Genomic DNA, 27,297 nt, shown 5'->3' with positions numbered 1-27,297 from the left:
TACCAATTCGTTTGATTTTGCCATATTTTTTCCAATTCTCGAGTAAATCTTCAGTATTAATTACTCTTTTCACTTTTACTATCTAGTGTCACTTTTGTTAAATTTTGCAATTCGATTTGTTTTAAGTTTCGTACATTGTGCGGTTTATTCGCCTAAATGTTATCGTAGTTTTAGTACTTAGTGAATCGGTGTTTGTCTTGCCATGTGCATGTTTTCAGTATGCAATGTGCATATCATGTGCATCCATGCATCGATGTTACAGGAAATCTCTGATGAGACTTTAGTTAGCACTATATGTGTTGGAAATCAAATTCCACATTGATTCTGCCATCAAAATAAGGGATCTTCGATAACTATCAAGCTTCCTCCAGATTGGTATGGTCCAGATTTTTTGGGTTTTGCTTTCTCTCTTGTTGTCGCTGACAATGCCCTACCTTTTTTCCTTTCTTTGGGTTTCATGAAGATTGTATGCAAGTGCAATTTCAAAACTAATTGTGGCGAAAGTCATGAAATCATTTATCCTTTATTCCTTTTACTGAAAGAGGGGAAGCTTTCTTATTTGCCGTTCGAATTCATGTTTGTGTGGTTGTTGACCCTAAAAACTACCAAGCCTACGTGGCGCGCAGGCCGAGTAATCTATGAGCTAACTACGTTCTTCGGTGATATGTGGGGCGTGCCAACTTGACGGCCGAGCTCGACCGGTGAGTAAAATTTGTTGATGTTGCGTTGGTCGCGCTGCTAGCTTCTTGATCTTGCGATTGCAGCCGAGGAAGGAACACACCTCGGCCTTTAGGTTCTAAAGCTTGAAGACAAGACTGCTAGTTCTGCGAAGTTCAATATCAAATTCGGTGGTTAATGCGCCGAATGTAGTAACCTGGTAACACCTCACTTCGCCGAGAAGGCTAATGAGATGACATCTGCCAATAAGGATTCGAAAATCCTTCTCGACCGAGACTTGGATAGATAACCAATCGGCCTCTTCGCAGTGCTGTTTATCCAAACTGAAGATGTTCCGCGATCGACTAGTTCTACGGCTATAGTGTTGTTTATCCAAAATGAAGGTATCACCGGTTGCCTTCACAGTGCTGTTTATCCAAACTGAAGGTGTGTCGGCGAAAGGGAAAATAAAAATCTTACCAGAGCTCCCAGTGCTATGTTGTCTTGAAGCAAGGGGCTGCACTTCACTGAAGACAGTTTCAAGTTCAAGAAATTCACTCACACAAGCTTTGGGATAAATATGAATTGTTTCAAGGGTGTTTTAACTTTGTTAATTGCGGAAACTTGGATGAAAATGCAAGGACTAATATAATGGCTGACATACAGTTAAGAATTATGCGAGTGGAAACTGGGCCATTGAAAAGTCAGCAACATAAAGAAGAAGAAATTGTCATGGTCTCTCTCTCTGTCTTTCTCACCCACGCACGCACTAGCACACTTTCATATCTCTTTTATGCAATTTTTTCACGTATTGAATAATTTATTTGATTTCCATGCATCGATGTTACAGGAAATGACTTCATCTATCCCTACCTCTTGTCGGACTTTAGGTAGCACCGTCTCAGCTCGGACTTTAGTTAGCACTGTATGTGCAGGAAATGAAATTCCAAATTGGTTCAGCCATCAAAATAAAGGATCTTCGAAAACTATCAAGCTTCCAAATTGGCGGAAAACTCGAAATTCCTCACCAAAAAAAACTCAATGCGCAATTAGATCATCAGGTTTCACGTCATATTGTTTTTCGTTTAAGAAAACCTTCTTGCAGTTTGTCGTTCAAAAAATCATACTTGAAGTAAAAATTAATAGTAGTAAATTATAGCAGCAGAAAGTATAATTAGTACATCAAATTTGACAGAACACAAAACACAATTTAACTAATATACACATAAAAAGGTCGTACCCAGTGCACAAGGCTCCCGCTTTACGCAGGGTCTGGGAGAGGTGAATGTCGGCTAGCCTTACCCCCATTTATGGAGAGGGGGCTCCCAAGTCTCGAACCCGAGACCTACCGCTCATGGACGAAGACACTTGCCATCGCACCAAGTGCGACCTCTTCAACTAATATACACATAACTCATTAAATTAATTACCACATCAAACTTGAGAGTCCAACAGGTCTAAATGTGCAAAAACCTTCTCCATATTCAACTTCAATTGCCTGAGAGCTGGTTTGGTATTGCTGTGCTTTGAAAAAAAACTGTTGTGAGAATAAGCGGCTGTGAAATAAATCAGCATAGTGTTTGGTAAACTTTTTTGTAAAAGTGCTTTTGAAAAAAAAAACAGTCTAATAGTGGGGTTTTTCATTAAAGAAGCACTGTAGCTCCGTGTGCTTTGAAAAAAAGCCAGTTTTCAAAAGCTGCAAATAGCAGCTTCATCTTTTTCCTTTGATTTCAGCTTATTCTCACAGCAGCTTCCAAAAAAAGCCCTTTTTTTTCAGTTTACCAAACACCTAAAACCCTCACAGCTTTTTTTCATGGGTGCTTTTTTTTTTAAGCACCTCACTCCCAAACTAGGTCTGAAAATATCGAAAAGCGAAGCAAAAAAATAATTTCATCAAATTTGCTTACCCAAGGATAAGTTAAAAATAGAAAATAATCAAACCTTAGAAGCTATGGATTCTTAAGCACCATACAAATTACAAATTAAACCAAAACTACAACTAAAACAAGGAAACATCAATTATCCAGATATATAAAATTATCATATGAATTACTCTCCACTAATTGTATGTTCCATTGAGTAAAGCAACTAATGCAGTCTAGGCTCATCGTCCATATTCACATTAACCTAGAAAAAATCTAACTTCAAATTGTAATTCAAAATTGACCCAAAAAAATATACAACTTCAAATCGAATTTCCACAAAATAAATTCAAAATCCCATCTGAGAAAATTAAAAGCTAAATCCAAAACCTGCATTCTCATCAGAAAAAAAAAATACAAAATCTCTTAAAAGAAAAACCCAGAAAAGTAAAAAGAACTTGAATACCAGAGAATGTGTGGAGCCGATGAGCCGGTGGCGGTGGCGGTCGACATCGCGCGAGTCGTTCTCGGCTGCTATAAGCTGACTCAGTGCGGATTCGTCGGGTTTTTTGGCGGCGGTCCACCACGGGCTCTCATACTCGGCCACCTTCGTTTGCAGGCGAGAAAGAAAGCTCTCCAGATTTTGTAAACTCGAGGCCTAAAATGGAGGCCATGGTTGAGAGAAATTGGATGAGTGACGGCTAGGGTTTAGAGAAATTGAGTGGCTTGAGTTTTTTTTAAGAGAAGATGAAATAACTGAGAGATGATGAAGAGGAATGGGGGTGAGCGGCACTGAGGCTAGAGAGAGAGAAGTAGGGGTGGTTCGGGTCGGGATCCCGAACCGAAACTCCTTTCCCAAATCCCAAACCAAAACATTTCGGGATGAGATTTTATATCTCGAAACCGAATCGAAAATGTGCATTTCCCGAAATTCGGGATTCCCGAAAGTGTTTCGGGATTTTCGGGATACTTCGGGATTGGGCCTTGAAGCCCAAAATGTTGGGCTTTTAAGATTGCAGCCAGCCACTGCCCAAAAAAAAAAAATTAAGGTTACAGTCACTGCCCAGCCCACCTGTTTCAATTTCACCACAAATATCACAATACCACATGTTTCAATTTTCATATAAAGGAAGCAACTAACAAGTCTATCTACCAAACTATTTAATTAAAAGTGCATACAACAAAAATGAAATAAGTTAAGTTTTACAAACCAAACTTCCAAATTGTCTACCAACAACAACAACAACAACAACAACAAAGCCTTTTCCCACTAAGTGGGGTCGGCTTTTATATGAATCCTAGAACGCCATTGGGCTCGGTTTTGTGTCATGTCCTCCGTTAGATCCAAGTACTCAAGTCTTTTCTTAGGGTCTCTTCCAAAGTTTTCCTAGGACTTCCTCTACCCCTTCGGCCCTGAACCTCTGTCCCGTAGTCACATTTTCGAACCGGAGCGTCAGTAGGCCTTCTTTGCACATGTCCAAACCACCGAAACCGATTTTCTCTCATATTTCCTTCAATTTTGGCTACTCCTACTTTACCTCGGATATCCTCATTCCCAATCTTATCCTTTCTCGTGTGCCCATACATCCCACGAAGCATCCTCATCTTCGCTACACCCATTTTGTGTACGTTGATGGTTCACCGCCCAACATTCTGTGTCATACAACATCGCTGGCCTTATTGCCGTCCTATAAAATTTTCCCTTGAGCTTCAGTGGCCTACGACGGTCACACAACACGCCGGATGCACTCTTACACTTCATCCATCCAGCTTGTATTCTATGGTTGAGATCTCCATCTAATTCTCCGTTCTCTTGCAAGATAGATCCTAGGTAGCGAAAACGGTCACTTTTTGTGATCTTCGCTAGATTGCTCCGGTCATTAGTGTGGATAAGTATATAAATGGATAGAGATAGGAAAGCAAACACAAGATGTACGTGGTTCACCCAGATTGGCTACGTCCACGGAATAGAGGAGTTCTCATTAATTGTGAAAGGTTTACACAAGTACATAGGTTCAAGCTCTCCTTTAGTGAGTACAAGTGAATGATTTAGTACAAATGACATTAGGAAATATTGTGGGAGAATGATCTCGTAGCCACGAAACTTCTAAGTACCGGAGTGTGGTATCGTCTTGACTTGCCTTATCTGTCTCATAGGTAGATGTGGCATCTTCTCTGGAAGTACTCTTCCTCCATCCAGGGGTGGTATCTGTAACTGGTGGAGATGCACAAGGTAATGTATCAATTTCACTTGAAGCTTACTTGTAGTTTCATGCTTGGTCAAGCGCGATACAAACCATGTAGTAGGAGTCCCCCAAGTCGCCGAGCTAGGGGATCTGCTGAAAGAGGTGAAAGACAAGGTAAGCAATCAGAGCTCCGACTGATTGTTCACATTCTCCCTATCTTGCAGGCAGCATGAAGGATAAAGAGAAGAAAAATGAGGAAAGATGATATGGGATACTTTTGCTTTTGAAGAAGTAACTTTCCACAGGCTTATTCTTGAACTGGGCTGGAGGGTTTTCTGGTTTCCTCCAGAGTATAAGGCCGACTGAAGAATTTGAGGGTCAAAACAAGTCCATCAAATCTAGAGTACGTTCGACCCTGCTGATATGGGATACTTTTGCTTTTGACAGAGTAGTGGATGTATCGGCACGTGTGCTGTTACGCTTGTCTCCACATGCTTCCTTGTATCCTTCTCACTTGCCCTATCTGTTCCTCAGGCAGATGCGGTATCTTCCCTGGAAGCATAAGATGTTGAAGATGAGTACTCGAGACCAATGCCAAGTAAGTAATCAGGTAAGAGGTTCCCGGCAGTCAGTTCCTGGTTGGAAGCTTGATTCCAAGTGCTGACTGATTGCTCTCTTTCTCCTTGTCTTGCAGGTAAGAACAAGGCCAAAGGAAAAGACAGGGAAAAAGAATGATATGGGATACTCTTGCTTTTAACCCTGATGATATGAGATATTCTTGCTCTAGTATAGCTTGTTTATAGAGGTATTATCGGGGGGAAAGAAAGCTGAATATTTCGAAAGGCTTCGTTGGGAGTGCCCTCTCAGATAAGAGAAAGGGTTGAGCATTTTTGCAGGTCTGCCTATCCGTTAGGGATGGAGGTCGACATATATAGGAGTCTCCCTAACATCAAGTAATAATGCTATTCCTTTACCCTGCTTGGTTATAGCACGGTAGTGGGAGCTGCCAGCTTATCACATGTTTTAACTCTGTCAGAGCACTTTGAAAAAGTGGTCTGTGGTATCTGGAAAGCTGATGTTATGTGTGAAGATTACAGACAAGCTTTATCCAAGGAGATCCAGCTCTTGAAGTTGGGAAAGTGGTGCCTTTTCGGTTTTCGAACAAGCAATCCTGTTGGGGATCTGGCTCTCGAGATTCGGAGAACGATGCCTTTTCGATTTTTGAGAAAGCAATCCTGCTGGGGGTCTGGCTCTCGAGATTCGGATAGCGGTGTCTCTTCGATTTTTGAGAAAGTAATCATGTTGGGAGTCTGGCTCTCGAGATTCGGAGGGCGGTGCCTCTTTGATTTTGGAGCAAGCAATCTTGTTGGGAGTGTTTTCTCGAATGTGAGTAAAGGTTGGGCATGTTTGCTAGTCTACCTTGCCACGAGGCACAGAGGTTGACACACAGGGATTTTCCAATTATCCAGCAGTGGTACTGTTCCTTTACCCTCTCTTCGATTTTTGAGAAAGTAATCATGTTGGGAGTCTGGCTCTCGAGATTCGGAGGGCGGTGCCTCTTCGATTTTGGAGCAAGCAATCTTGTTGGGAGTGTTTTCTCGAATGTGAGTAAAGGTTGGGCATGTTTGCTAGTCTACCTTGCCACGAAGCACAGAGGTTGACACACCGGGACTTTCCAATTATCCAGCAGTGGTACTGTTCCTTTACCCTTGTGGGTAATAATATGGTAGCTAGACCTTCAAAATTTATGTGTCTAAACTTTGTTAGTGTTGTTTCTTTGCAATTCTTTTACCCTTCTTGGTCAGAGCGATGTAGTGGGAGCTGCAAGCTTCACGTGTCTCAACTTTGTCAGAGAACTTTGGCAAAGTTATCTGTGGTACCCATGAGCTACTGTTGCGTGTGGGAAGTGGGTGATTGAACAGTACGATTCATGTGCTTTCTACTTCGCCAGAAATCTTCGACAGAATGTCCATAATTTCCGCAAAGCTGAGTGTGCGTGTGACAGGTGCTGACAAGGCTGGAAAAGTAGGTGCCTCTTCGATTTCTGAGATCGGCCCTCGTGGTCTCTGAGCAGCCCAGCTTTTGAGAAAGCAAGCCTCTTCGATTTCTGAGATCGGCCTTCGTGGTCTTTGAGCAGCCCAGCTTTTGAGAAAGCAAACGCCTCTTCGATTTCTAAGATCGACCCTCGTGGTCTCTGAGCAGCCCAGCTTTTGAGAAAGCAAACGCCTCTTCGATTTCTGAGCAGGCGCCTCTTCGATTTCTGAATCTTCGTCGAGTGCAGATTTTTATAGGGGCTGACATTAAGTTCCAAAGCACACTTGAATATCCACCAATAGAAGCTCCATTCTTGCACTTCTAAGATCTTGATTTATCCGACCTCTTCTCTCTTCAACACCTTTGAAAATGTCTGGCCCCTCCGACCGTCGTTTTGACTTGAACCTTGTTGAAGAGGCAGCCCCGCCTTCTCAAGACAACATATGGCGCCCATCCTTCGTCTCCCCTACTGGTCCTCTTACCGTTGGGGATTCCGTGATGAAGAATGATATGACCGCTGCGGTAGTGGCCAGGAACCTTCTCACTCTCAAAGATAACAGACTACTTTCCAAACGGTCTGATGAGTTGGCTGTTAAGGATTCTCTGGCTCTCAGTGTTCAGTGTGCAGGTTCTGTGTCTAATATGGCCCAACGCCTATTTGCTCAAACCCGCCAAGTTGAATCATTGGCGGCTGAAGTGATGAGTCTCAAACAGGAGATTAGAGGGCTCAAGCATGAGAATAAACAGTTGCACCGGCTCGCACATGACTATGCTACAAACATGAAGAGGAAGCTTGACCAGATGAAGGAATCTGATGGTCAGGTTTTACTTGATCATCAGAGATTTGTGGGTTTGTTCCAAAGGCATTTATTGCCTTCGTCTTCTGGGGCTGTATCGCGTAATGAAGCTCCAAATGATCAACCTCTGATGCCTCATCCTTCTAGGGTTTTGTCCAGTACTGAGGCTCCGAATGATCCCCCTCCGGTGCCTTCTCTTTCTGGGGCTCTACCGACTGCTGAGACTTCCCCTAAGCAACCTTTGTGAAGGCTCCCTCTTGTTTGTTTATTTTGACTCAAGTATATGTACATATTTGTAACTTATCGGGGATATCAATAAATAAGCTTTCCTTCATTTCAACGTATTGTGTTAAATACACCAAAGCCTTCTTCGCTAAGTTCTTTGAATTTTCTTTTGTTGAAGCTTGTATGTTGAAGCTTTGTGAGTGGAGCATATAGGTTGAGGTAGTGTTCCCTTAATTTCCCGAGTGAGGAAAACTTCTCGGTTGGAGACTTGGAAAATCCAAGTCACTGAGTGGGATCTGCTATATGAATCTTAGAACGCCATTGTGTTCTGTCCTGTGTCATGTCCTCCGTTAGATCCAAGTACTCTAAGTCTTTTCTTAGGGTCTCTTCCAAAGTTTTCCTAGGTCTTCCTCTGCCCTTTCGGCCCTGAAACTCTGTCCCATAGTCGCATCTTCTAATCGGAGCGTCAGTGGGCCTTCTTTGCACATGTCCAAACCACCGTAACCGATTTTCTCTCATCTTTCCTTCAATTTCGGCTACTCCTACTTTACCCCAGATATCCTCATTCCTAATCTTATCCTTTCTCGTGTGCCCACACATCCAACGAAGCATCCTCATCTCCGCTACACCCATTTTGTGTACGTGTTGATGCTTCACCGCCCAACATTCTGTGCCATACAGCATCGCCGGCCTTATTGCCGTCCTATAAAATTTTCCCTTGAGCTTCAGTGGCATACGGCGGTCACACAACACGCCGGATGCACTCTTCCACTTCATCCATCCAGCTTGTATTCTATGGTTGAGATCTCCATCTAATTCTCCGTTCTTTTGCAAGATAAATCCTAGGTAACGAAAACGGTCGCTCTTTGGTATTTCTTGATCTCCGATCCTCACCCCTAACTCGTTTTGGCCTCCATTTGCACTGAACTTGCACTCCATATATTCTGTCTTTGATCGGCTTAGGCGAAGACCTTTAGATTCCAACACTTCTCTCCAAAGGTTAAGCTTTGCATTTACCCCTTCCTGAGTTTCATCTATCAACACTATATCGTCTGCGAAAAGCATACACCAAGGAATATCACCTTGAATATGTCCTGTTAACTCATCCATTACCAACGCAAAAAGGTAAGGACTTAAGGATGAGCCTTGATGTAAACCTACAGTTATGGGAAAGCTTTCGGTTTGTCCGTCATGAGTTCTTACGGCAGTCTTTGCTCCTTCATACATATCCTGTATAGCTTGGATATATGCTACTCGTGCTCCTTTCTTCTCTAAAATCCTCCAAAGAATGTCTCTTGGGACCCTATCATACGCTTTTTCCAAATCTATAAAGACCATGTGTAAATCCTTTTTCCCATCTCTATATCTTTCCATCAATCTTCGTCAGAGATAGATTGCCTCCATGGTTGAGCGCCCTGGCATGAACCCGAATTGGTTGTCCGAAACCCGTGTCTCTTGCCTCAATCTATGCTCAATGACTCTCTCCCAGAGCTTCATTGTATGACTCATTAGCTTAATACCCCTATAGTTCATGCAATTTTGTACATCGCCCTTATTCTTGTAGATAGGCACCAAAGTGCTCATTCGCCACTCATTCGGCATCTTCTTCGTTTTCAAAATCCTATTGAAAAGGTCAGTGAGCCATGTTATACCTGTCTCTCCCAAAACTTTCCACACTTCGATTGGTATATCGTCTGGGCCTACTGCTTTTCTATGCTTCATCTTCTTCAAAGCTACACCCACTTCTTCCTTCCGGATTCTACGATAAAAAGAGTAGTTTCTACACTCTTCTGAGTTACTCAACTCCCCTAAAGAAGCACTCCTTTCATGTCCTTCATTGAAAAGATTATGAAAATAACCTTTCCATCTGTCTTTAACCGCGTTCTCTGTAGCAAGAACCTTTCCATCCTCATCCTTGATGCACCTCACTTGGTTTAGGTCCCTTGTCTTCTTTTCCCTTGCTCTAGCTAGTTTATAGATATCCAACTCTCCTTCTTTGGTATCTAGTCGCTTATACATATCGTCATAAGCCGCTAACTTAGCTTCTCTCACAGCTTTCTTCGCCTCTTGCTTCGCTTTTCCATACCTTTCACCATTTTCATCGGTCCTATCCTTGTATAAGGCTTTACAACATTCCTTCTTACCCTTCACCTTTGCTTGTACCTCCTCATTCCACCACCAAGATTCCTTTTGGTGTGGGGCAAAGCCCTTGGACTCTCCTAATACCTCTTTTGCTACTTTTCGGATACAACTAGCCATGGAATCCCACATTTGGTTAGCTTCCCCCTCTCTATCCCACACACACCGGGTGATTACTTTCTCTTTGAAAATGGCTTGTTTTTCTTCTTTTAGATTCCACCATCTAGTCCTTGGGCACTTCCAAGTCTTGTTCTTTTTTCTCACTCTTTTGATATGTACATCCATCACCAACAAGCGATGTTGATTAGCCACGCTCTCTCCTGGTATAACTTTGCAATCCTTACAAGTTATACGATCCCCTTTCCTCATTAGAAGAAAATCTATTTGTGTTTTTGACGACCCACTCTTGTAGGTGATCACATGTTCTTCTCTTTTCTTAAAGAAGGTGTTGGCTAAGAAGAGATCATATGCCATTGCAAAATCCAAGATAGCTTCCCCATCCTCGTTTCTCTCCCCAAAACCATGGCCACCATGAAAACCTCCATAGTTGCCTGTCTCCCTGCCCACGTGTCCATTTAAATCTCTTCCTATAAATAACTTCTCCGTCTGAGCAATTCCTTGCACCAAGTCTCCAAGGTCTTCCCAAAATTTCTCCTTCGAACTCGTATCCAACCCTACTTGAGGTGCGTACGCACTAATCACATTGATAAGTTCTTGTCCTATTACAATCTTGATTGCCATGATTCTATCTCCTACCCTATTGACATCTACAACATCTTGTGTCAGGGTCTTGTCCACGATGATGCCAACACCGTTTCTCGTTCTATTTGTGCCCGAATACCATAGTTTAAACCCTGAGTTTTCTAGATCCTTTGCCTTACGACCAACCCACTTAGTTTCTTGTAGGCACATAATATTTATCCTTCTCCTCACCATAACTTCTACTACTTCCATAGATTTTCCAGTCAAGGTTCCTATATTCCACGTTCCTAAACGCATTTTGCTCTCTTGAACTCTACCCTTCTGTCCTAGCTTCTTCACCCTTCCCCGTCTAATAGGATCAAAGTACTTCTTTTGTGTGTCCCGTGTAAAGTTGATAGGAGCATATGCTCCCAAACAACTTTGAGTGGAGTCGTTCGAAAAGAAGTTTCTATAGCCCCCTTGCTCATTTAACACTGCATCCGGGTGCCGATGGAGATACAACGACCCTTGCTCACTTATCACTGTGCTCAGGCCACACAGCGCGCCACTTACGGGTGACGCCCTAGCTTTAGCGCGATTTTGTTCTAGTTAATTAAAAGTGCATGCAACCAAAATGAAATAAGTTAGGTTTTACAAACCAAACTCCAAATGAATTTAGATTAAGTTACAATCCAAAAGGAAAACATAGTTTATATTATAAACACTTTCGGGAAGATCTGAGCTAAAAACAAACTGCCATTAGCTTGAAACAAACTGCCATTAAGTATCACAAACTGCCATTAGCTAAAACCCTGCAATTCCAAACAAAACCAACCTGAATTACATGAACCCATAAACCAAAATAAATGAAGTAACAAGTCACTGTGGAAACTTGAAAATCTGAGCTAAAAACAAATTGCCATTAAGTATCACAAACTGCCATTAGCTAAAACCCTGCAATTCCAAACAAAACCAACCTGAATTACATGAACCCATAAACCAAAATAAATGAAGTAACAAGTCACTGTGGAAACTTATCAAATACCTTGCGGGCAATTAAGAACAAAGCAAATGGAATAGTAACATATCACTGAGGAAATTTATCAAACAACTCACAGGCAATCACAACACTCCATGGACAGAGAAAACCAAACGAACAAAACGATAAGAAAACACTGAGGAAATTTATCAAACACCTTGCAGGAAATGTGGACACTCCATGGACACATAAAACCAAACAACCGAAACGATAACAATACACTCAGGAAATTTATCAAACACCTTGCAGGAAATCACAATTCTCTATAGACACCTATAACAAAACACTATGAAACTTTATCAAACACCTTCCAAGCAATCACAATTCTCCATTGACACATTTAACAAAACAAAAGAAATAATAGCAGGGCATCAGAAATATCATCGAACACCTTACAGGCAATCATAATTCCACACGAAAATAAAACAAAACTCAATAAACAAATCAAAGATCAGGAAATTAGACAAACACCTTACAGGCAATCACAAATAACTGGTGGGATTCAAACGAAGAAGAAGACGAAGACGAACCTGGACTTCAGCCGGGAGAGCAAGTGCGAGAGGATAGCGTCTGGAGAGGACCACGACCGAGCGTGAGAGGACACTACGTCTGGAGAGGAAGGAGACAGCGAGAGGGTTCGCTCCGACTAACTGTGTGAGTCTGTGAGAGAGGGACTGTGAGCGAGAGAGCAAGAGTGAGTCTGAGAGAGAAAGAACACCTACCTAACAAATGACCTAACCTAACTCAATGGACGGTTGGATTTGATTTTAACAAATCCAACGGTTCAATTAATTTCTAATTAAAAATTAAAAATAAATAAATAAATATATATATAATAATCGGTTCGGTTCGGGATTACCGAAAGCTTTCAAAGCTGTGGCCGAATCCCAACCCGAAACTTTCGGGACGGGTTCGGTTTCGGGAAATTCGGTTCGGGATTTTTTCGGGAAAATTTCGGGACGGGATCGGGACGGTTCGGGATTTTCGGGAAAAAATTCCACCCCTAGAGAGAAGTCTCTCGAATATGAGAGAAATGAGAGAGAAACGGCTCATCTGTGTGAAGGGCAGATGGAGTGAAAAGCAAAAGAAAAATCCAAAAGAAGTGAAGCCAGAGTACGCAGCGATGAAGGACAGGTGAGTTGAAGGGTATAAACATCTTTTTACTGTGGAAAAAGAAGGCAAGACAACTGTAAAGCATGAGAAGGCGAGGGCAATTTCGATATTTCGTTGTTCATTAACAGTGCAAAACAGTACCGGAGAACCGGGTTATAGTATATGTAGGATGAAATTTTTTACCAAATTACCGTACCAACCGTCTTACTAACCATACCATACTAAATTATTACCAAAAATTTATACCAATTGGTAATGGTACGGTATTTGTACCATACCATACTGTTTTGGTTCAGTACTGTTATCCAAAACCAATACCGATGGTATATCGTACCTACCAATATTATTAATATTATATTATGTATTTATTCATATAATTATTTGAGAGAAAAATTAATAATAATTATTTTAGAAGTGTAAAAAATGTTAAAAAAATAATATATATATACACACACACAATCACTTATAATAACAAATATTACAACTTTCATGAAGAGGTCAGCTTCAAAATCCAACACTATAATCCATAAATCTTAAATTTATATTTAACCGTCGATTATCATTTACGCTTTATTCTTCTTACTGAATTTCATTTTTAAAATTTTCTTTTTTGAAAACATGATCATCTGGCTGATGTAAGAAGATGAACGGTTCAGATCTTTGATATCACGTTTCGATATTTACGATTAACTGAAATATGAGTCGATGTCATATAGTTTGTAGAAACTTTATAAACATCAAGCAATATTTTCACTAACCGTAAAACTCTGAACATAATATCAACGATCCAAACCGTTCATCTTCCTGCATCCTCTAATAGATCACGTTTTCAAAAAAGAAAATCCAAAAAAAAAAAAAATTGATGAGAAAAATGAAGCGTAAATGTAAACAACAATCAATAGTTAAATTTTGATCTATGATTTATATGATTATAATGGCGAATTTCAAAGTTAAGCTCTTCACGAAAGTTGTAAAGCTTGTCATTACGAGCGTTTATATATTTTTTATATATTTTTTACACTTCCACATTAATTAAAAAATATTAGATTTTAGGCAAACTAAGTAGCGTAAAACAAAGTAGCAATTACCATTGGCATACCATACCAACCAAACTATTTGTTGTACATTTATTCTCATTATACTATTTTCTCTTGATTTCCAGGGAACTTCAACAGTTCAATGCATATCCTTTGACACGTCTAACATTACACGGTTGGAATTATGTGGATCACCCTTCAAGAAGATGTCTAATTTAAGATTGTTGATGATTTATGATCCTCGTCGAAGAGTCTTGTACGAGGATTACTTTAAGTTTGGTCGAAAATTCGGAAATACTTATATGCTCGCTATTGCGAGAGGTACAACAACATTATGGACCTTTCTCAAGGTCTTCAGTCTCTTCCCAATTCTCTCAGGTATCTTTACTGGCAGGAATACCCGTTGAAATCTCTTCCAACAAATTTTTCTCCAAAAAATCTTGTTGAGCTTCGATTGCCCGGCAGCTTTGCTGGAGAAAAACTTTGCAGTAAAAACCAGGTATATGTATGCTTCCTTTTCTGTTTTTCAAATTTTTTTAATACAAGTGTATGTGCTTACTTTCGTTCTTTGTATAAACTATGGTGCCTCTGGAAATCTAGTTGGCCGAAGTCAATAATGTTCTGCTTTCCATTTCTCTTTAATATGTTACAGAATCTTGGGAACTTAAAAGTGATTGAACTACGTTTTTGCAAGCATCTGACTGAAGTTCCAGATCTCTCTCGCAGTCCAAAAATTGAGCATATAGATCTTTACGGCTGTACAAAATTGGTTCGAATTCCTTCCTATTTTAAAGATCTTGACAAGCTTAGGTGTCTGAATCTGGGATGGTGCACAAGTCTAGAATTTTTACCAGAGCTCCCAGTGCTACGTTGTCTTGAAGCAACTGGCTGCACTTCACTGAAGACAGTTTCCAGTTCAAGAAATTCACTCACACAAGCTTGGGATAAATATGAATTGTTTCGAGGGCGTTTTCATTTTGTTAGGTGCAAAAACTTGGATGAAAATGCAAGGACCAATATAATGGCCGACACACGGTTGAGAATTATGCGAGTGGCAACTGCGCCAGTGACAGTTTCAAGTTCAAGAAATTCACTCACACAAGCTTGGGATAAGTATGAATTGTTTCGAGGGCGTTTTCCTTTTGCTGATCACCAAAACACGGTCTCTCTCTCTCTCACACACACATGCACGCACACACACACACGCACACTTTCATATCTCCCTCATGCCATTTTTTCACGTGTTGAATAATTTATTTGATGTCCATGCATCGATGTTACAGGAAATCTCTGATGAGACTTTAGTTAGCACTATATGTGTGGGAAATCAAATTCCACATTGGTTCTGCCATCAAAATAAGGGATCTTCGATAACTATCAAGCTTCCTCCAGATTGGTATGGTACAGATTTTTTGGGTTTTGCTTTCTCTCTTGTTGTCGCTGACAATGCCATTCCTTTTTACCTTTCTTTGGGTTTCATGAAGATTGTATGCAAGTGCAATTTCAAAACTAATAGTGGCGAAAGTCATGAAATCATTTATCCTTCCTTTGTTCCTTTCACTGAAAGAGTGCGGAAGCGTTATTTCCGGCCCGAATTCATATTTGTGTGGTATAGTGCGTTTGCACTTGGGGAGGGAGCAAATTTAAATCGCTCCACTTCTTTTTACAAACTTGTTACTGATGCCTGTTTTGAGTTCTACCCTGTGATAAGTCGCTTTCTTGAAAAAGGGGCCGTTCGGAGAATGGTGACAAAGTGTGGGATCTGCCTGCTGTATGCCCAAGATGTTGAGACCATCAAGTTAGGAGGATCTACAAGTTGAAGTAGCTAAAAAAAAAAAAACGTAGAAATGAAAAATAAAGAATTTGAGCTCTTCTTATTGTTTGTATTCTCATCATGAGCTGTTTGTGAGCCTTGTGGCCAAGGAATTCCTTGTTTTAGTCTTTGTTGTTGCAACACTTTGGCTTTCCAAGTAATTTTGAAAACTCTTGTGTTGGTTTGTAAGTTGGGCGTAATTTGTTTAAGATCACAAAATATTTTCAATATTAGGATCGAGTTAATTAGTGTTTTGTTCTTTTAAAGATATCAGCTAGTGGTATTGAACTTGAAGAGAAAACTAATATTTTTATTGACTTTTGTTTTTGTTTTTTTTTTATTTTTGAAAATTAAAAGGTCTTTCTTTAATCACGTGCACTAGTTACCACTTACAAATTTTAAATACATATATCATACATATACTAATTCTTAGTTCGGCTGGCACTATTTTTCACTGTTTGTGAACAGTGAAAGAACAGAAATGCCCTTTGTTTCTTCTCACTCCTACGTTTTGTTGTTTGCTTGGTACAGCAAAATTTCGATTTTGCCCTTTTTTGGCCACGGGTCACTCATAGTTTAACCTTTTGTTTTTGTTTCTTTTTCTCGATGTTTTCCTTCGGCTTCCTCTTCTTTCTTTCTTGGCCACGCGTTGATCATCGTCAAAGGCTCCGCTCAGACTTTCTTCCCGACTTTTCCTTCCATTTCCATTTCTCTATCTGCGGTCTTCTCTTCTCTCTCCTCATCTCTCTATTCCGTTTACCTTTTCACTGCATCAACCCTCGCTTCCTTTCTCTCTCGCTCACAGGCACCGCAAAACCCCTCAAGCCCTCATACCCTCAAACCAACAAATTTAATTTCACAATCTCTCACACTCTCACACTTAATCTAAACCCTCGAACCAAAAACTCGATTTCAAGTATCAAGCAGCCAGGCTTTTGGGTGTTGGAATTCGGGCGAACTGTTTCTTGCCGGACGCAAGCGAAACGGACCACGCCGTTATTAACAATCTTCATGGCTTTGCCTCTCAGGTTCGATGCTCAAATTTAAGGTATGAGACTCTGAGTCTGAGGTTTCAAAATCAGGGTGGGTTTTGTTTAATTTCAATATCAGTGAAGCTTTTTTTAACAAGGGCTTCAATTCAATTAGGGTTTCGGTTAATTTCAATTGCATTTTCTGATATAAGTTTTAATTTTGCATTTAATCTAATTATTTTGATTATAATTCAAAAAATTTGTGTAAAGTAGGTTTTTTGTTGGAGAAGTGGTGGACCTTTTAATTGTGCCTGTTGTGTTAGTGGTCGTTGCTGGACCGGCAAGAAAAAGTCTAATGTGTATAACACCATGCCTGCATTTTTGCAGCAAGGACCAAATCAAGTAGAACTGTTTGGGTATTTATCCTAAACCTAATTATTCTAATTTAAATGGAGTCTACTCTAACAGATACAAATTTGTATTATGTTATCAAATTTGAGTTTTCTAATTTTTGATTTTGGGGTTTTGCAGGAAGTGCTAATATACTGATTTTGTGGAATTTTTGTTCTTTGCAAGGTTTTTCTGGCTGATATAATACGTTTGCCATCACTCTCCAGGTATGATTATGTTTATGTTTTTTTCTATTTCCAAATTATGTATTCTGAATATTTAATGTATTTAAACATAAATTGGTATTACTTGAACTGGAAGAAGGTTTTCTTAAACGAAAAAAAAATATGACATGAAGCTTGATGATCTAATTGCGCATTGAGTTTTTAGGGTAAGGGAGTTCGGGTTTTCCACCAAGTCTCTCTCTTATTTTTAATTTTTGAGTTGCATGTAATACTTTATGGTCAATGAATATTGGTGTGTGTGTATCAATATGTATGTATGTATAAAACTTAGAACCTATCAGACTGTTCCTATTGCTTTCCCCTGCCTCTCTTCTCTAAAGAAGAAAAGTGTGTTAAACTAAAAGCTAAGCATTTAAATGCTTTTCTGATTGTATCCTAATATCACCAGTACCACTACTTCCCTTTAAGCCCTTTATGTTGTCATTGAATTTCATACTGTTTCAAGATTTATCTCCAAATCCTGCCAGTAGCTTAATTGCTTGGATTACTCAGAAACCCCTTATGTGATGAACCATATGAAAAGAATCAGTTTAAATCAAATAATTGTGAGATAAACTTATTGAATTTTGACTCTTTATCAATTGGTATTTTCTATACGTGGCATGATGCGACAGTCACATCAGAGTTCCATCGTGCTTGAAGTGGGCTACTCGCAAAGCCATGTTCGCTGTATTATATTCAAGGTTTGATTTTCTAATGCACTTGCTATACACATTAACCACAAAATTTATATAAAAATCTTTATTATTGATTTTCGCATTATTTGTTGGGACATATCCATTCCCCTCAGTGCTTATAATTTTTAATGCAAGGAAAACAAGCAAGTTGGGAAATTTTTTTGAGTTCCTTAAAAAAATTAAGATTACTGATTTATTTCCCTTATTTCAATGTTAATGCAGCTACGTAAAATCTACTTAACTAATGGAAAGGACCTAGTGTTTGGCTGTGGTAAAGTTTTGGTTGGTAAGTTCCTACTGTGACTCATGTGAATCCGTTACAGAGTGGTTTTAGTGTGTGAATTTCATCTTTCAAGCATTATCTAAATTGCTTGAGTGCTTCAATGTTTGAATTTGATCTTTCAAATTGTATCTGCGTTGCGATCCATTAGGGAAATTTTTATTAAAATGTAATGGATGCCTTTGGTTAATATTGCATATCAAGACTCTGGAATCTATTGATTCAGATGTTTGAATAATAATGCATATCAAGACCTTTGAATCTATTGATTCAGATGTTTGAACACAGTTGAAACTCACTATGTTGTTTTTGCAGTTTGATTAGCAATTGTTAATTAGAGTTGCCTCATTTTTTTACTTAGAGTTTAGGGCCAATTAACAAAAGTATTGAGTGATATGTAAGAGTCTAGAAGCAAACCTATTGAAGAAGTTGAAGTCATTCGGAATAAACTAATAAAATTTGACTATCCTGGTCAACATGTTTTTTTTTTTGTACTATTGACAACTTCGTAACCATATTTACTGATTGCAAGAACCGGTTGCATTTGAAACCCGCAGCATCGCGTGGGCAATTTTTGCTAGTACCTATTCTAATTGTTTTGTTTGAGTTATGCTTAGCAGATACATACAATCTTTTTTTTCCATCATACGTGCCACGCGCGACTTGCATTAATTTATAATTTAGTTTTAAAAATACACAAAATGTATGACCTTTTGCATTAATCGCCGTCGGCCCTCGCTGTGGCAAGGGTTGGTGGAAGATCTTTCCTTTTTCTCTAAGTTTCGTCTTTTTGTTCATTTTGCTGCCTTTACCCCATGCTAACTTCACGGGCTTCCATCTTCCTCGATCAATCATTCTGGTCTGCAGTTAGTTTTCAACGCAATTTGTTGCGTTCATTCGAGAGGGTGCGTAGAGTTTTGGTGGTTGCACCGACTGAGGTGTTTACAAACACCACCTCCTTCTCTTTGTCTACCTTTGTTGGCAATGTTGTTCTTGGTAAATCCACAAGCTTTTTTCAACTTTCTAGTTGAGATCGGCTCGGTGTACGTGGCTGGATGATGGGATTTTCCTCCATTTAATCTCTACGGTGCTGCTTGGTAGGATTTTTTGCGTCTGCTGGGGAAATCGATTCGGATTGATTGGGAAATACTATTGCAGTGGTGGTAGAAGGAATCTAGAATTTTCTTTTATTCTGTATCTAGCTTTGGGCCCTTGGTTGGGCTCTTTTAGGTTAGTCTTTTAGGTTAGCTTGGGTGGCCCCTATTTGTTTTGTTTATGTGTATATGGGCCTTTGGTTTGTAAATTAATGCTGCAATAAAATTTTGTTCCTTGTTTATGTGTACATGGGCCTTTGGTCTGCTGGGGAAATAATGTTCTTCTTTCCATTTCTCTTTAACATGTTACAGAATCTTGGGAACTTAAAAGTGATTGAACTAAGTTTTTGCAAGCGTCTGACTGAAGTTCCAGATCTCTCTCGCTGTCCAAAAATTGAGCATATAGATCTTTACGGTTGTACAAAATTGGTTCGAATTCCTTCCTATTTTAAAGATCTTGACAAGCTTAGGTGTCTGAATCTGGGACGGTGCACAAGTCTAAAATTTTTACCAGAGCTCCCAGTGCTACGTTGTCTTCAAGCAGATGGCTGCACTTCACTGAAGACAGTTACCAGTTCAAGAAATTCACTCACACAAGCTTGGGATAAATATGAATGGTTTCGAGTGCGTTTTCATTTTGCTGATCACCAAAACAGGGTCTTTCTCTCTCTCACACACACACGCACACACGCACACGCAGTGGCGAAGCCACGTGGGAGCGAGGAGTGGCGGCCGCCACTCCCCTCGCCGGGAAACACCACTAGACCCCAGGTCTTCGCCACTCCCCTCGCGCGCCTCGCCGGAAAATAATCGTTCACGCAGAGGCAGAGCCCTCTGTTTTTCTGGGTTTTTTCTGGGCAATCTGCAGTGCAGATTGCATTCTAATTTTTTTTTTTTTAAAAACCAGGCCAAAACGACGCCGTTTTGGACCTGGTAAAAAAACATTTAAAAAACTAAATCAAAACGGCGCCGTTTTGATAGTGGAATTTAAAAAAAAAATTATAATGGGGTGGGGGACCGCTTCCGCGTGTCACCCCAATGAAACCCTAGCTTTTTTCTTTTGTCTGTACCCCCACACACACCCCATCCGCACACTGCACACCCTTTACTCTTTTCTATCCTTCTCTTCTGTCTTCTTCACCAATAATCAATACACACACAGAGAGCGGGCCACCATCCATCTCAGCCAAGCCAAGCCAAAGCCACAAAGTCCTCTTTAATTTCTGTTCCACAAGTCAGTGAGCCACTCTCCTCTCCTCTGAGAGATTGAGCCGGCTCCAATCACTATTTAAAGGTAAATTTTTTAATTCTTAAATGCATAATCCCTACCTTAATTATGTGAATCAAATGATATATGGTTATTGATTATTCATGTCATAGTTATTTAATACAAATTATGAAATTATTTTTTAGGGTGAAATTATTGATACGAATTGTTGAGAATTAGAAGAATCATGTGTATGTATAATTGTACATATAGATAAATTGGCATGTCAAAAGTCATCTTTAACTAAACTTATTGGTAATAAGCCACATTTTGAATGAAATTATGAAATTATTTTTTAGAATGAAAATTAAAATTTGAATTCTTTGAATCTTGATGGATGATTAGTTGAATTGCTTAGTTGTATTCATATGAATATGATTAGTTAAATTACTTAGTTGTATTCATATGAATATGATTAGTTGAATTGCTTAGTTGTATTCATAGAGTCTAAGAATTTTTATTTCTTTTCATTTTACAATTACGTAATGGAACAATACTATAAGAAACAGTGCTTAAATCCTGCTTCAAACATTTTTGGTAGTCCTCCTCCTTCAAATATTCCGAGTAGTCCTCCTCCTCCTTCAAATATTCCAAGAAATCCTCCTTCAAATATTTCAAGTAGGTCACAACAAAGTGAGGCCACTGAGTTGGATGAAATATTGGCTAATCTTTCTGCAGACCCTGCACATAGACGTCGAATGCTTGATTATCCACCTAATTATCGTGAAGCAATTCGTTGCCATTTTTCTTTAACCTTGCATTCTTTTAAGTTCGCCCCTCCCCCCGAGAAATCCTGGCTTCGCCACTGTGCACACGCACGCACGCACACACACACACACTTTCATATCTCCCTCATGCCATTTTTTCACGTGTTGAATAATTTATTTGATGTCCATGCATCGATGTTACAGGAAATCTCTTATGAGACTTTAGTTAGCACTATATGTGTGGGAAATCAAATTCCACATTGGTTCTGCCATCAAAATAAGGGATCTTCGATAACTATCAAGCTTCCTCCAGATTGGTATGGTACAAATTTTTTGGGTTTTGCTTTCTCTCTTGTTGTCGCTAACAATGCCATTCCTTTTTACCTTTCTTTGGGTTTCATGAAGATTGTATGCAAGTGCAATTTCAAAACTAATAGTGGCGAAAGTCATGAAATCATTTATCCTTCCTTTATTCCTTTTACTGAAAGAGAGAGGAAGCCTTCTCCTTTGCCGTTCGAATTCATGCTTGTGTGGTATGGTGCGTTTGCACTTGGGGCGGGAGCAAATTTAAATCGCTTCACTTCTTTTTACAAACTTGTCACCGAGGCCTGTTTTGAGTTCTACCCTGTGATAAATCATTTGCTTCAAGAATTTGCCCTTCTGAGTAGGGTGACAAAGTGTGGGATCTGCCTGCTGTATGCCCAAGATGTGAAACGCATCAAGTTGGGAGGATCTACAAGTTGAAGTAGCTAAAAATAAAAAAGACAAGAAATGAAATATAAAGAATTTGAGCTCTTTCTTATTGCTTGTATTCTCATCTTGAGCTGTTTGTGAGCCTTGTGGCCAAGGGATTCCTTGCTTAAGTCTTTGTTGTTGTAACGCTTTCGCTCCAAGTAATTTTGAAAACTCTTGTGTTGGTGTGTAAATTAGGCGTAATTTGTTTAAGATCACAAAATATTTTCAATATTATGATCGAGTAAATTAGTGTTTTGTTCTTTTAAAGATATCAATTACGAGCAATTTTAGCAAGTGGTATTGAACTTGGAGAAAACTAATATTTTTATTGACTTTTGTTTTTTTTTATTTTTTTTTTATTTTTTTAAATTGAAAGGCTTTTCATCAATCATGCGCATTAGTTACTACCAAGGTCTAAAATATTGATATTATCATGATAATTCCATCGAAATTTCTGTGTTTTTAGACTACCGATATTTCCGATATCATCGATATTTTAGACCTTGATAGGAGCTCTATGTGGTATCAAGTCACTCATGTATCATACCATACAATGTATATAGTGTAAAATATTGTACTAATTCATTATATATAAATGATTATGGTGTGTTTAAACTTCTTTCATTAATTACTACATATTTTCTACACTCACAATGTTTGTCAGCTCGCTATATAATTAATTTAAATCAGTTAAATCCATCATGCAATGCATTTCCTTCCAATTCTTTTGTGATAAACTAATAGATAATTGACTAAATAAACATCCTGCAAAGTTTCAATAAAAATTTCCAAGTTTTTCTTATAATTTCCATGGTTTTTATTCAATTTTTATGGATATCGATAATATCCCGATATTTCCATCGAAATTTCCGTGTTTTTGGACTACCGATATTTCCGATATCATCAATATTTTATACCTTAGTTACTACTTACAAATTTTAAATACATATATAACTATTCTAATTGTTTTGTTTGAGTTAAGCTCAATAGATGCATACAATCTTTTTTTTTCCATCACGCGCGAGTTGCATTAATTTATAATTTAGTTTAAAAAATACACAAAATGTATGACCTTTTGCATTAAAAACATTTGTTTACAAACAGATGCATACTAATTTATAACTCTTGATTTAAAAAATTCAACACATATGTATGTCTTATTGTGTTACACAACCTTATATAGTTTTTCGCGCATGGGATACAGTAGCAATGCACAATATTTTTCTTGTTGTGTAAGAGTAGAGTAATAAAGACCTAAACAGTGATCCAAGCCGAGAATTCAATGATCCAAGTGAAGAAGAAATCAAAGGACAAGCTATTGCCACTTGTCAATAGATGAGATAGGTAGTTATGTGAAATTTATTAAAAAAAAACTAATAAAAATAACTGGAAAACTTTAAATTTTAACGATAAGGACAAAATAAATGATAAAATGAATAGTACAAAGATTAATTTTTTAGTGTAACAATATGATTTTTTGTTAAGGTGAGTACTTCATCACTTAGACAATCAAGAAAAGCAATTCCCAATTCTAAAACTCTCGGGCTCTCTCTCTGATTCTCTGCATTTATTCAACTGAGTTCTTCAAGATTTCTTTGATCTTCATATGGTATCATCGTCGGACGGTCCGGTGCTTCCGCTCAATCTTTAAACATTCTTTTCTCTTCTCTACCCTCTAATTTGCTATTCTCTGTGATAAACTGGGATCGACATATATACCAATTACTCAAAAAATTGGTTTCTTCTCTTCTGCCTACCAACTGCTTGACCAAAAGCTCCAATGAAAGATTTCTTCAGATTTCTCAAAATGGTTACTGTCGCTCAGTTGCAGATTGTACAATCTCCGATCACAAGCCTTTTCTCAACAGTGTCTACTTCTGTTACAGGGAAACTTGATGACTCCAACTATCTCACTTGAAGTTTTCAGATAAAGTTACTTCTGGAAAGTCATGGAATTACGGGTTTCATTGATGGTTCAAGAAAATGCTCACCAAGATTCGATAATGATTCAATTACTGAAGGTGTAGAAAAATATGACTATTTGGTTTGGAAAATGTGTTGTGATTGGCTCATATTTTTGAGCTGGCAACAATGAAGTGACCCATGTGTTTTCGGTAGTGGATGATTTGTGCAATTGTGCATGCTTTGCATTTAGTGGAAAAATAATGTGGTGCACTTTCGGATAAACAGTGGAAGACATGTTTGCTTGGGATTGTTTCCACTTTGTCTTTGTTTTGGTTTCCCATTGGAATGCCGCGTGAGTAGCTTTGAGTTTGGTCAAAAGACAAAGTAGAAAGTAGGAGCATCATGATGCATCATGATTATGTTTGTGTTTATTATTATTTTTCTTTGTTTAAAGGCATAAGTAGGGCATTAAAGAGAGAGAGAGCATTCGGCTCTCTCCTGAGAAGGCATCAGAAAAACATCCAAGGTGGACAAAGCATTCGGCTCTTCCATGGGAAAGGTTGAACATGGGTTGAGAGAAAATCAAGAGAGCTAGAGTGAAAAGTATTCTAGTGAAAGAACTCTTGGGGTAGAGTGAGGCTCTTGGGAAAATTCTATGAGTGGGTGTGCAAGGGATTTGGGATTGGGTTATGTTGATTTAACTCATGTGTACTTGTACTGTTATTCTCATAGTGAAGAGCAATATCTCTCCGGGGACGTAGACAGGATTTTTTGCCGAACCTCGTAAATTTCTTGGTGTCTTTATTTCTTGTATTTTATTATGTTCAACTGAGTGTGATTTTGGTGAGGTTGTAATCTGAATCTTGTTTCCGCACTAATGAACGGACCAAGGCACAACAATTGGTATCAGAGCCAGGTTGGAGGCTTTGGTTCGTTGGAGGTCCAGATTTGTTGTTCACCATGAATTTTTCAGTTGAGCAGTTTAATGGGAGAGGCGGTTTTACTCTTGGTATAGGAGAGTAATGGAAGCCTGAAGAAATGGAAGCCGTGTTCAGGGATGCTTAGATCAACTGCGAAAGTTGATGTTGAGGAAGAAGACAAAGGCCTCTTTCTTCTTCCCTCACTTTCAGATTCGTACGAGAACCTTGTGAAACTTTACTGCATGGAAAGTTACAGTAAGTTTGGAGCAGGTGCAAGCTTCTTTGGTGTGGAATGATACACAAAGGAGACCATGGATAATGGTGGGCACAAGACTGCTTAAGTTATTAAAGGTTGGAATCGTGGAAGAAAATTGGAAAGAGGATCTGAAAGAGACAGCAAGTTCAGATCCGGTTCCGGAGGCAAGAGTCCACAGTGCTACGAGTGCAAGGCCGGGTTGTAGCAAGTTTGTGGCGGAAGACTTTGAGTATGTCCTCTAGGTACTCGAAGCAACACTTCTCCTGGTGATGTTTAGTCTCGAGTGTTGCAGGGGTTTTGTAGCAGGTGGAGCTATGGGATTCACAGGTGATGAGATGGTCCTGAGGTAGGAGAAAGTGTGGGAATTTTGTCTGGCTCGATGGGTTGTTGCTGGAAACGGGTGCGCTGACTAGTTTCCAGGTTGCAAACAATGAAGAGGAGGAAAAACTGCTGGAGGAGACGAGGATGTGTCGAGATCCTGTCTGAAGCTAAATGGTGATTTTTTAGCTTGCAGCAACTGCACATGCATTGGCAGTGACTGAATCGGAACAAGACCAATGAGGTGGATTCAGTGTGTGCATGCTGGTACGTAAGGCCAATGGACCTTGGTGATGGGTGCAAGGATTTTTGCATGGTGTATTCGCCAAGGTGGAGATTGTTGTGATTGGCTCATATTTTTGAGCTGGCAACAATGAAGTGACCCATGTGTTTTCGGTAGTGGATGATTTGTGCAATTGTGCATGCTTTGCATTTAGTGGAAAAATAATGTGGTGCACTTTCGGATAAACAGTGGAAGACATGTTTGCTTGGGATTGTTTCCACTTTGTCTTTGTTTTGGTTTCCCATTGGAATGCCACGTGAGTGGCTTTGAGTTTGGTCAAAAGACAAAGTAGAAAGTAGGAGCATCATGATGCATCATGATTATGTTTGTGTTTATTATTATTTTTCTTTGTTTAAAGGCAGAAGTAGGGCATTAGAGAGAGAGAGAGAGCATTCGGCTCTCTTCTGAGAAGGCATCAGAAAAACATCCAAGGTGGACAGAGCATTCGGCTCTTCCATGGGAAAGGTTGAACATGGGTTGAGAGAAAATCAAGAGAGCTAGAGTGAAAAGTATTCTAGTGAAAGAACTCTTGGGGTAGAGTGAGGCTCTTGGGAAAATTCTATGAGTGGGTGTGCAAGGGATTTGGGATTGAGTTATGTTGATTTAACTCATGTGTACTTGTACTGTTATTCTCATAGTGAAGAGCAATATCTCTCCGGGGACGTAGGCAGGATTTTTTGCCGAACCTCGTAAATTTCTCGGTGTCTTTATTTCTTGTATTTTATTCTGTTCAACTGAGTGTGATTTTGGTGAGGTTGTAATCTGAATCTTGTTTCCGCACTAATGAACAGACTAAGGCACAACAAAATGCACGATCGTGCACTTATGCAGCTGCTCATTGCAACACTGTCTACTATTGCCATTTCCTACATCATTGGAAGCAAAAGTGTCTACTAGCACACACTTTCATATCTCCTTTATGCCATTTTTTCACGTGTTGAATAATTTATTTGATTTCCATGCATCGATGTTACAGGAAATGACTTCATTTATCCCTACCTCTTTCGGACTTTAGGTAGCACCGTCTCTGCTCGGACTTCAGTTAGCACTGTATGTGCAGGAAATGAAATTCCAAATTGGTTCTGCCATCAAAATGAAGGATCTTCGATAACTATCAAGCTTCCTCGAAATTGGTATTGTACAGATTTTTTGGGTTTTTCTCAGTCTGTTGTTCTCCATAAATATACTTATCATAAAGATCTGATGTTTGGATGCTCGTGCAATTTTAAAACTATTAGTGGTGAAAGTCATAAAACCATTTATCCTTCCCATTGTCCTTTTAATGAAGGAGAGAGAGTGATTACTTATTCGGACTTCGGTCACATATTTGTGTGGTATAGTGCGCTTGCACTTGGAGAGGGAGCAAATTTAAATCGCTCCACTTCTTTTTACAAACTTGTCACCAAGGCCTGTTTTGAGTTCAACGTTGTGGGATCAAAGGTGAAAAAGTGTGGGATCAGCCTGCTGTATGCTCAAGATGTCGAGACCATCAAGTCGAGAGGAACTACATGTTGGAGTAGCCCAAAAAAAAGTTAGAAATGAAAAATTAAAAATTTGAGCTCTCCTTATTGTTTGTATTCTCATCTTTTAAGCTATTTGTAAGCCTTGTGGCCGAGGGATTTCTTGTATTAGTCTTTGTTGTTGTAACGCTTTGGCCTCCAAGTAA

The 27,297-nt window shown here is 39.3% G+C and overlaps 4 protein-coding genes across 8 annotated transcripts in view; 3 read left to right on the top strand and 1 right to left on the bottom strand.

The window, feature by feature from the left end:
* LOC126621711 (cycloartenol synthase-like) overlaps window positions 1-27,297 on the bottom strand; it is a 99,624-nt gene that overhangs the window by 6,554 nt on the left and 65,773 nt on the right. The gene's annotated exons all lie outside the window — the stretch shown is intronic.
* The window catches only part of LOC126621690 (disease resistance protein RUN1-like), a 76,537-nt gene that overhangs the window by 10,185 nt on the left and 39,055 nt on the right, over window positions 1-27,297 (top strand). The window lies entirely within an intron of this gene.
* The window catches only part of LOC126621703 (disease resistance-like protein DSC1), a 44,741-nt gene that overhangs the window by 8,012 nt on the left and 9,432 nt on the right, over window positions 1-27,297 (top strand). The window lies entirely within an intron of this gene.
* LOC126621710 (disease resistance protein RPS4-like) lies at window positions 1,167-27,241 on the top strand. The gene is made up of 3 exons (XM_050290275.1): window positions 1,167-1,392; window positions 1,508-1,547; window positions 26,647-27,241. Exons 1-3 carry the CDS (start codon window positions 1,309-1,311, stop codon window positions 27,165-27,167), a joined length of 645 nt encoding a protein of 214 aa, XP_050146232.1. The 5' UTR covers window positions 1,167-1,308; the 3' UTR covers window positions 27,168-27,241.

Source organism: Malus sylvestris, chromosome 5 (genome assembly GCF_916048215.2).
Source record: "Malus sylvestris chromosome 5, drMalSylv7.2, whole genome shotgun sequence".
Taxonomy (NCBI): domain Eukaryota; kingdom Viridiplantae; phylum Streptophyta; class Magnoliopsida; order Rosales; family Rosaceae; genus Malus; species Malus sylvestris.
This window is presented reverse-complemented; position numbering and strand designations above follow the sequence as displayed.

What these genes read in the sequence shown, in the direction of transcription:
- LOC126621710 (XM_050290275.1), top strand. Translation starts at nt 1,309, where the DNA reads ATGGCTGACATACAGTTAAGAATTATGCGAGTGGAAACTGGGCCATTG. An exon ending in AAGAAGAAGAAATTGTCATG is followed by an intron (nt 1,393 to 1,507) that starts GTCTCTCTCTCT and finishes TCGATGTTACAG; the next exon opens with GAAATGACTTCATCTATCCC. An exon ending in TACCTCTTGTCGGACTTTAG is followed by an intron (nt 1,548 to 26,646) that starts GTAGCACCGTCT and finishes TTCGGACTTTAG; the next exon opens with GTAGCACCGTCTCTGCTCGG.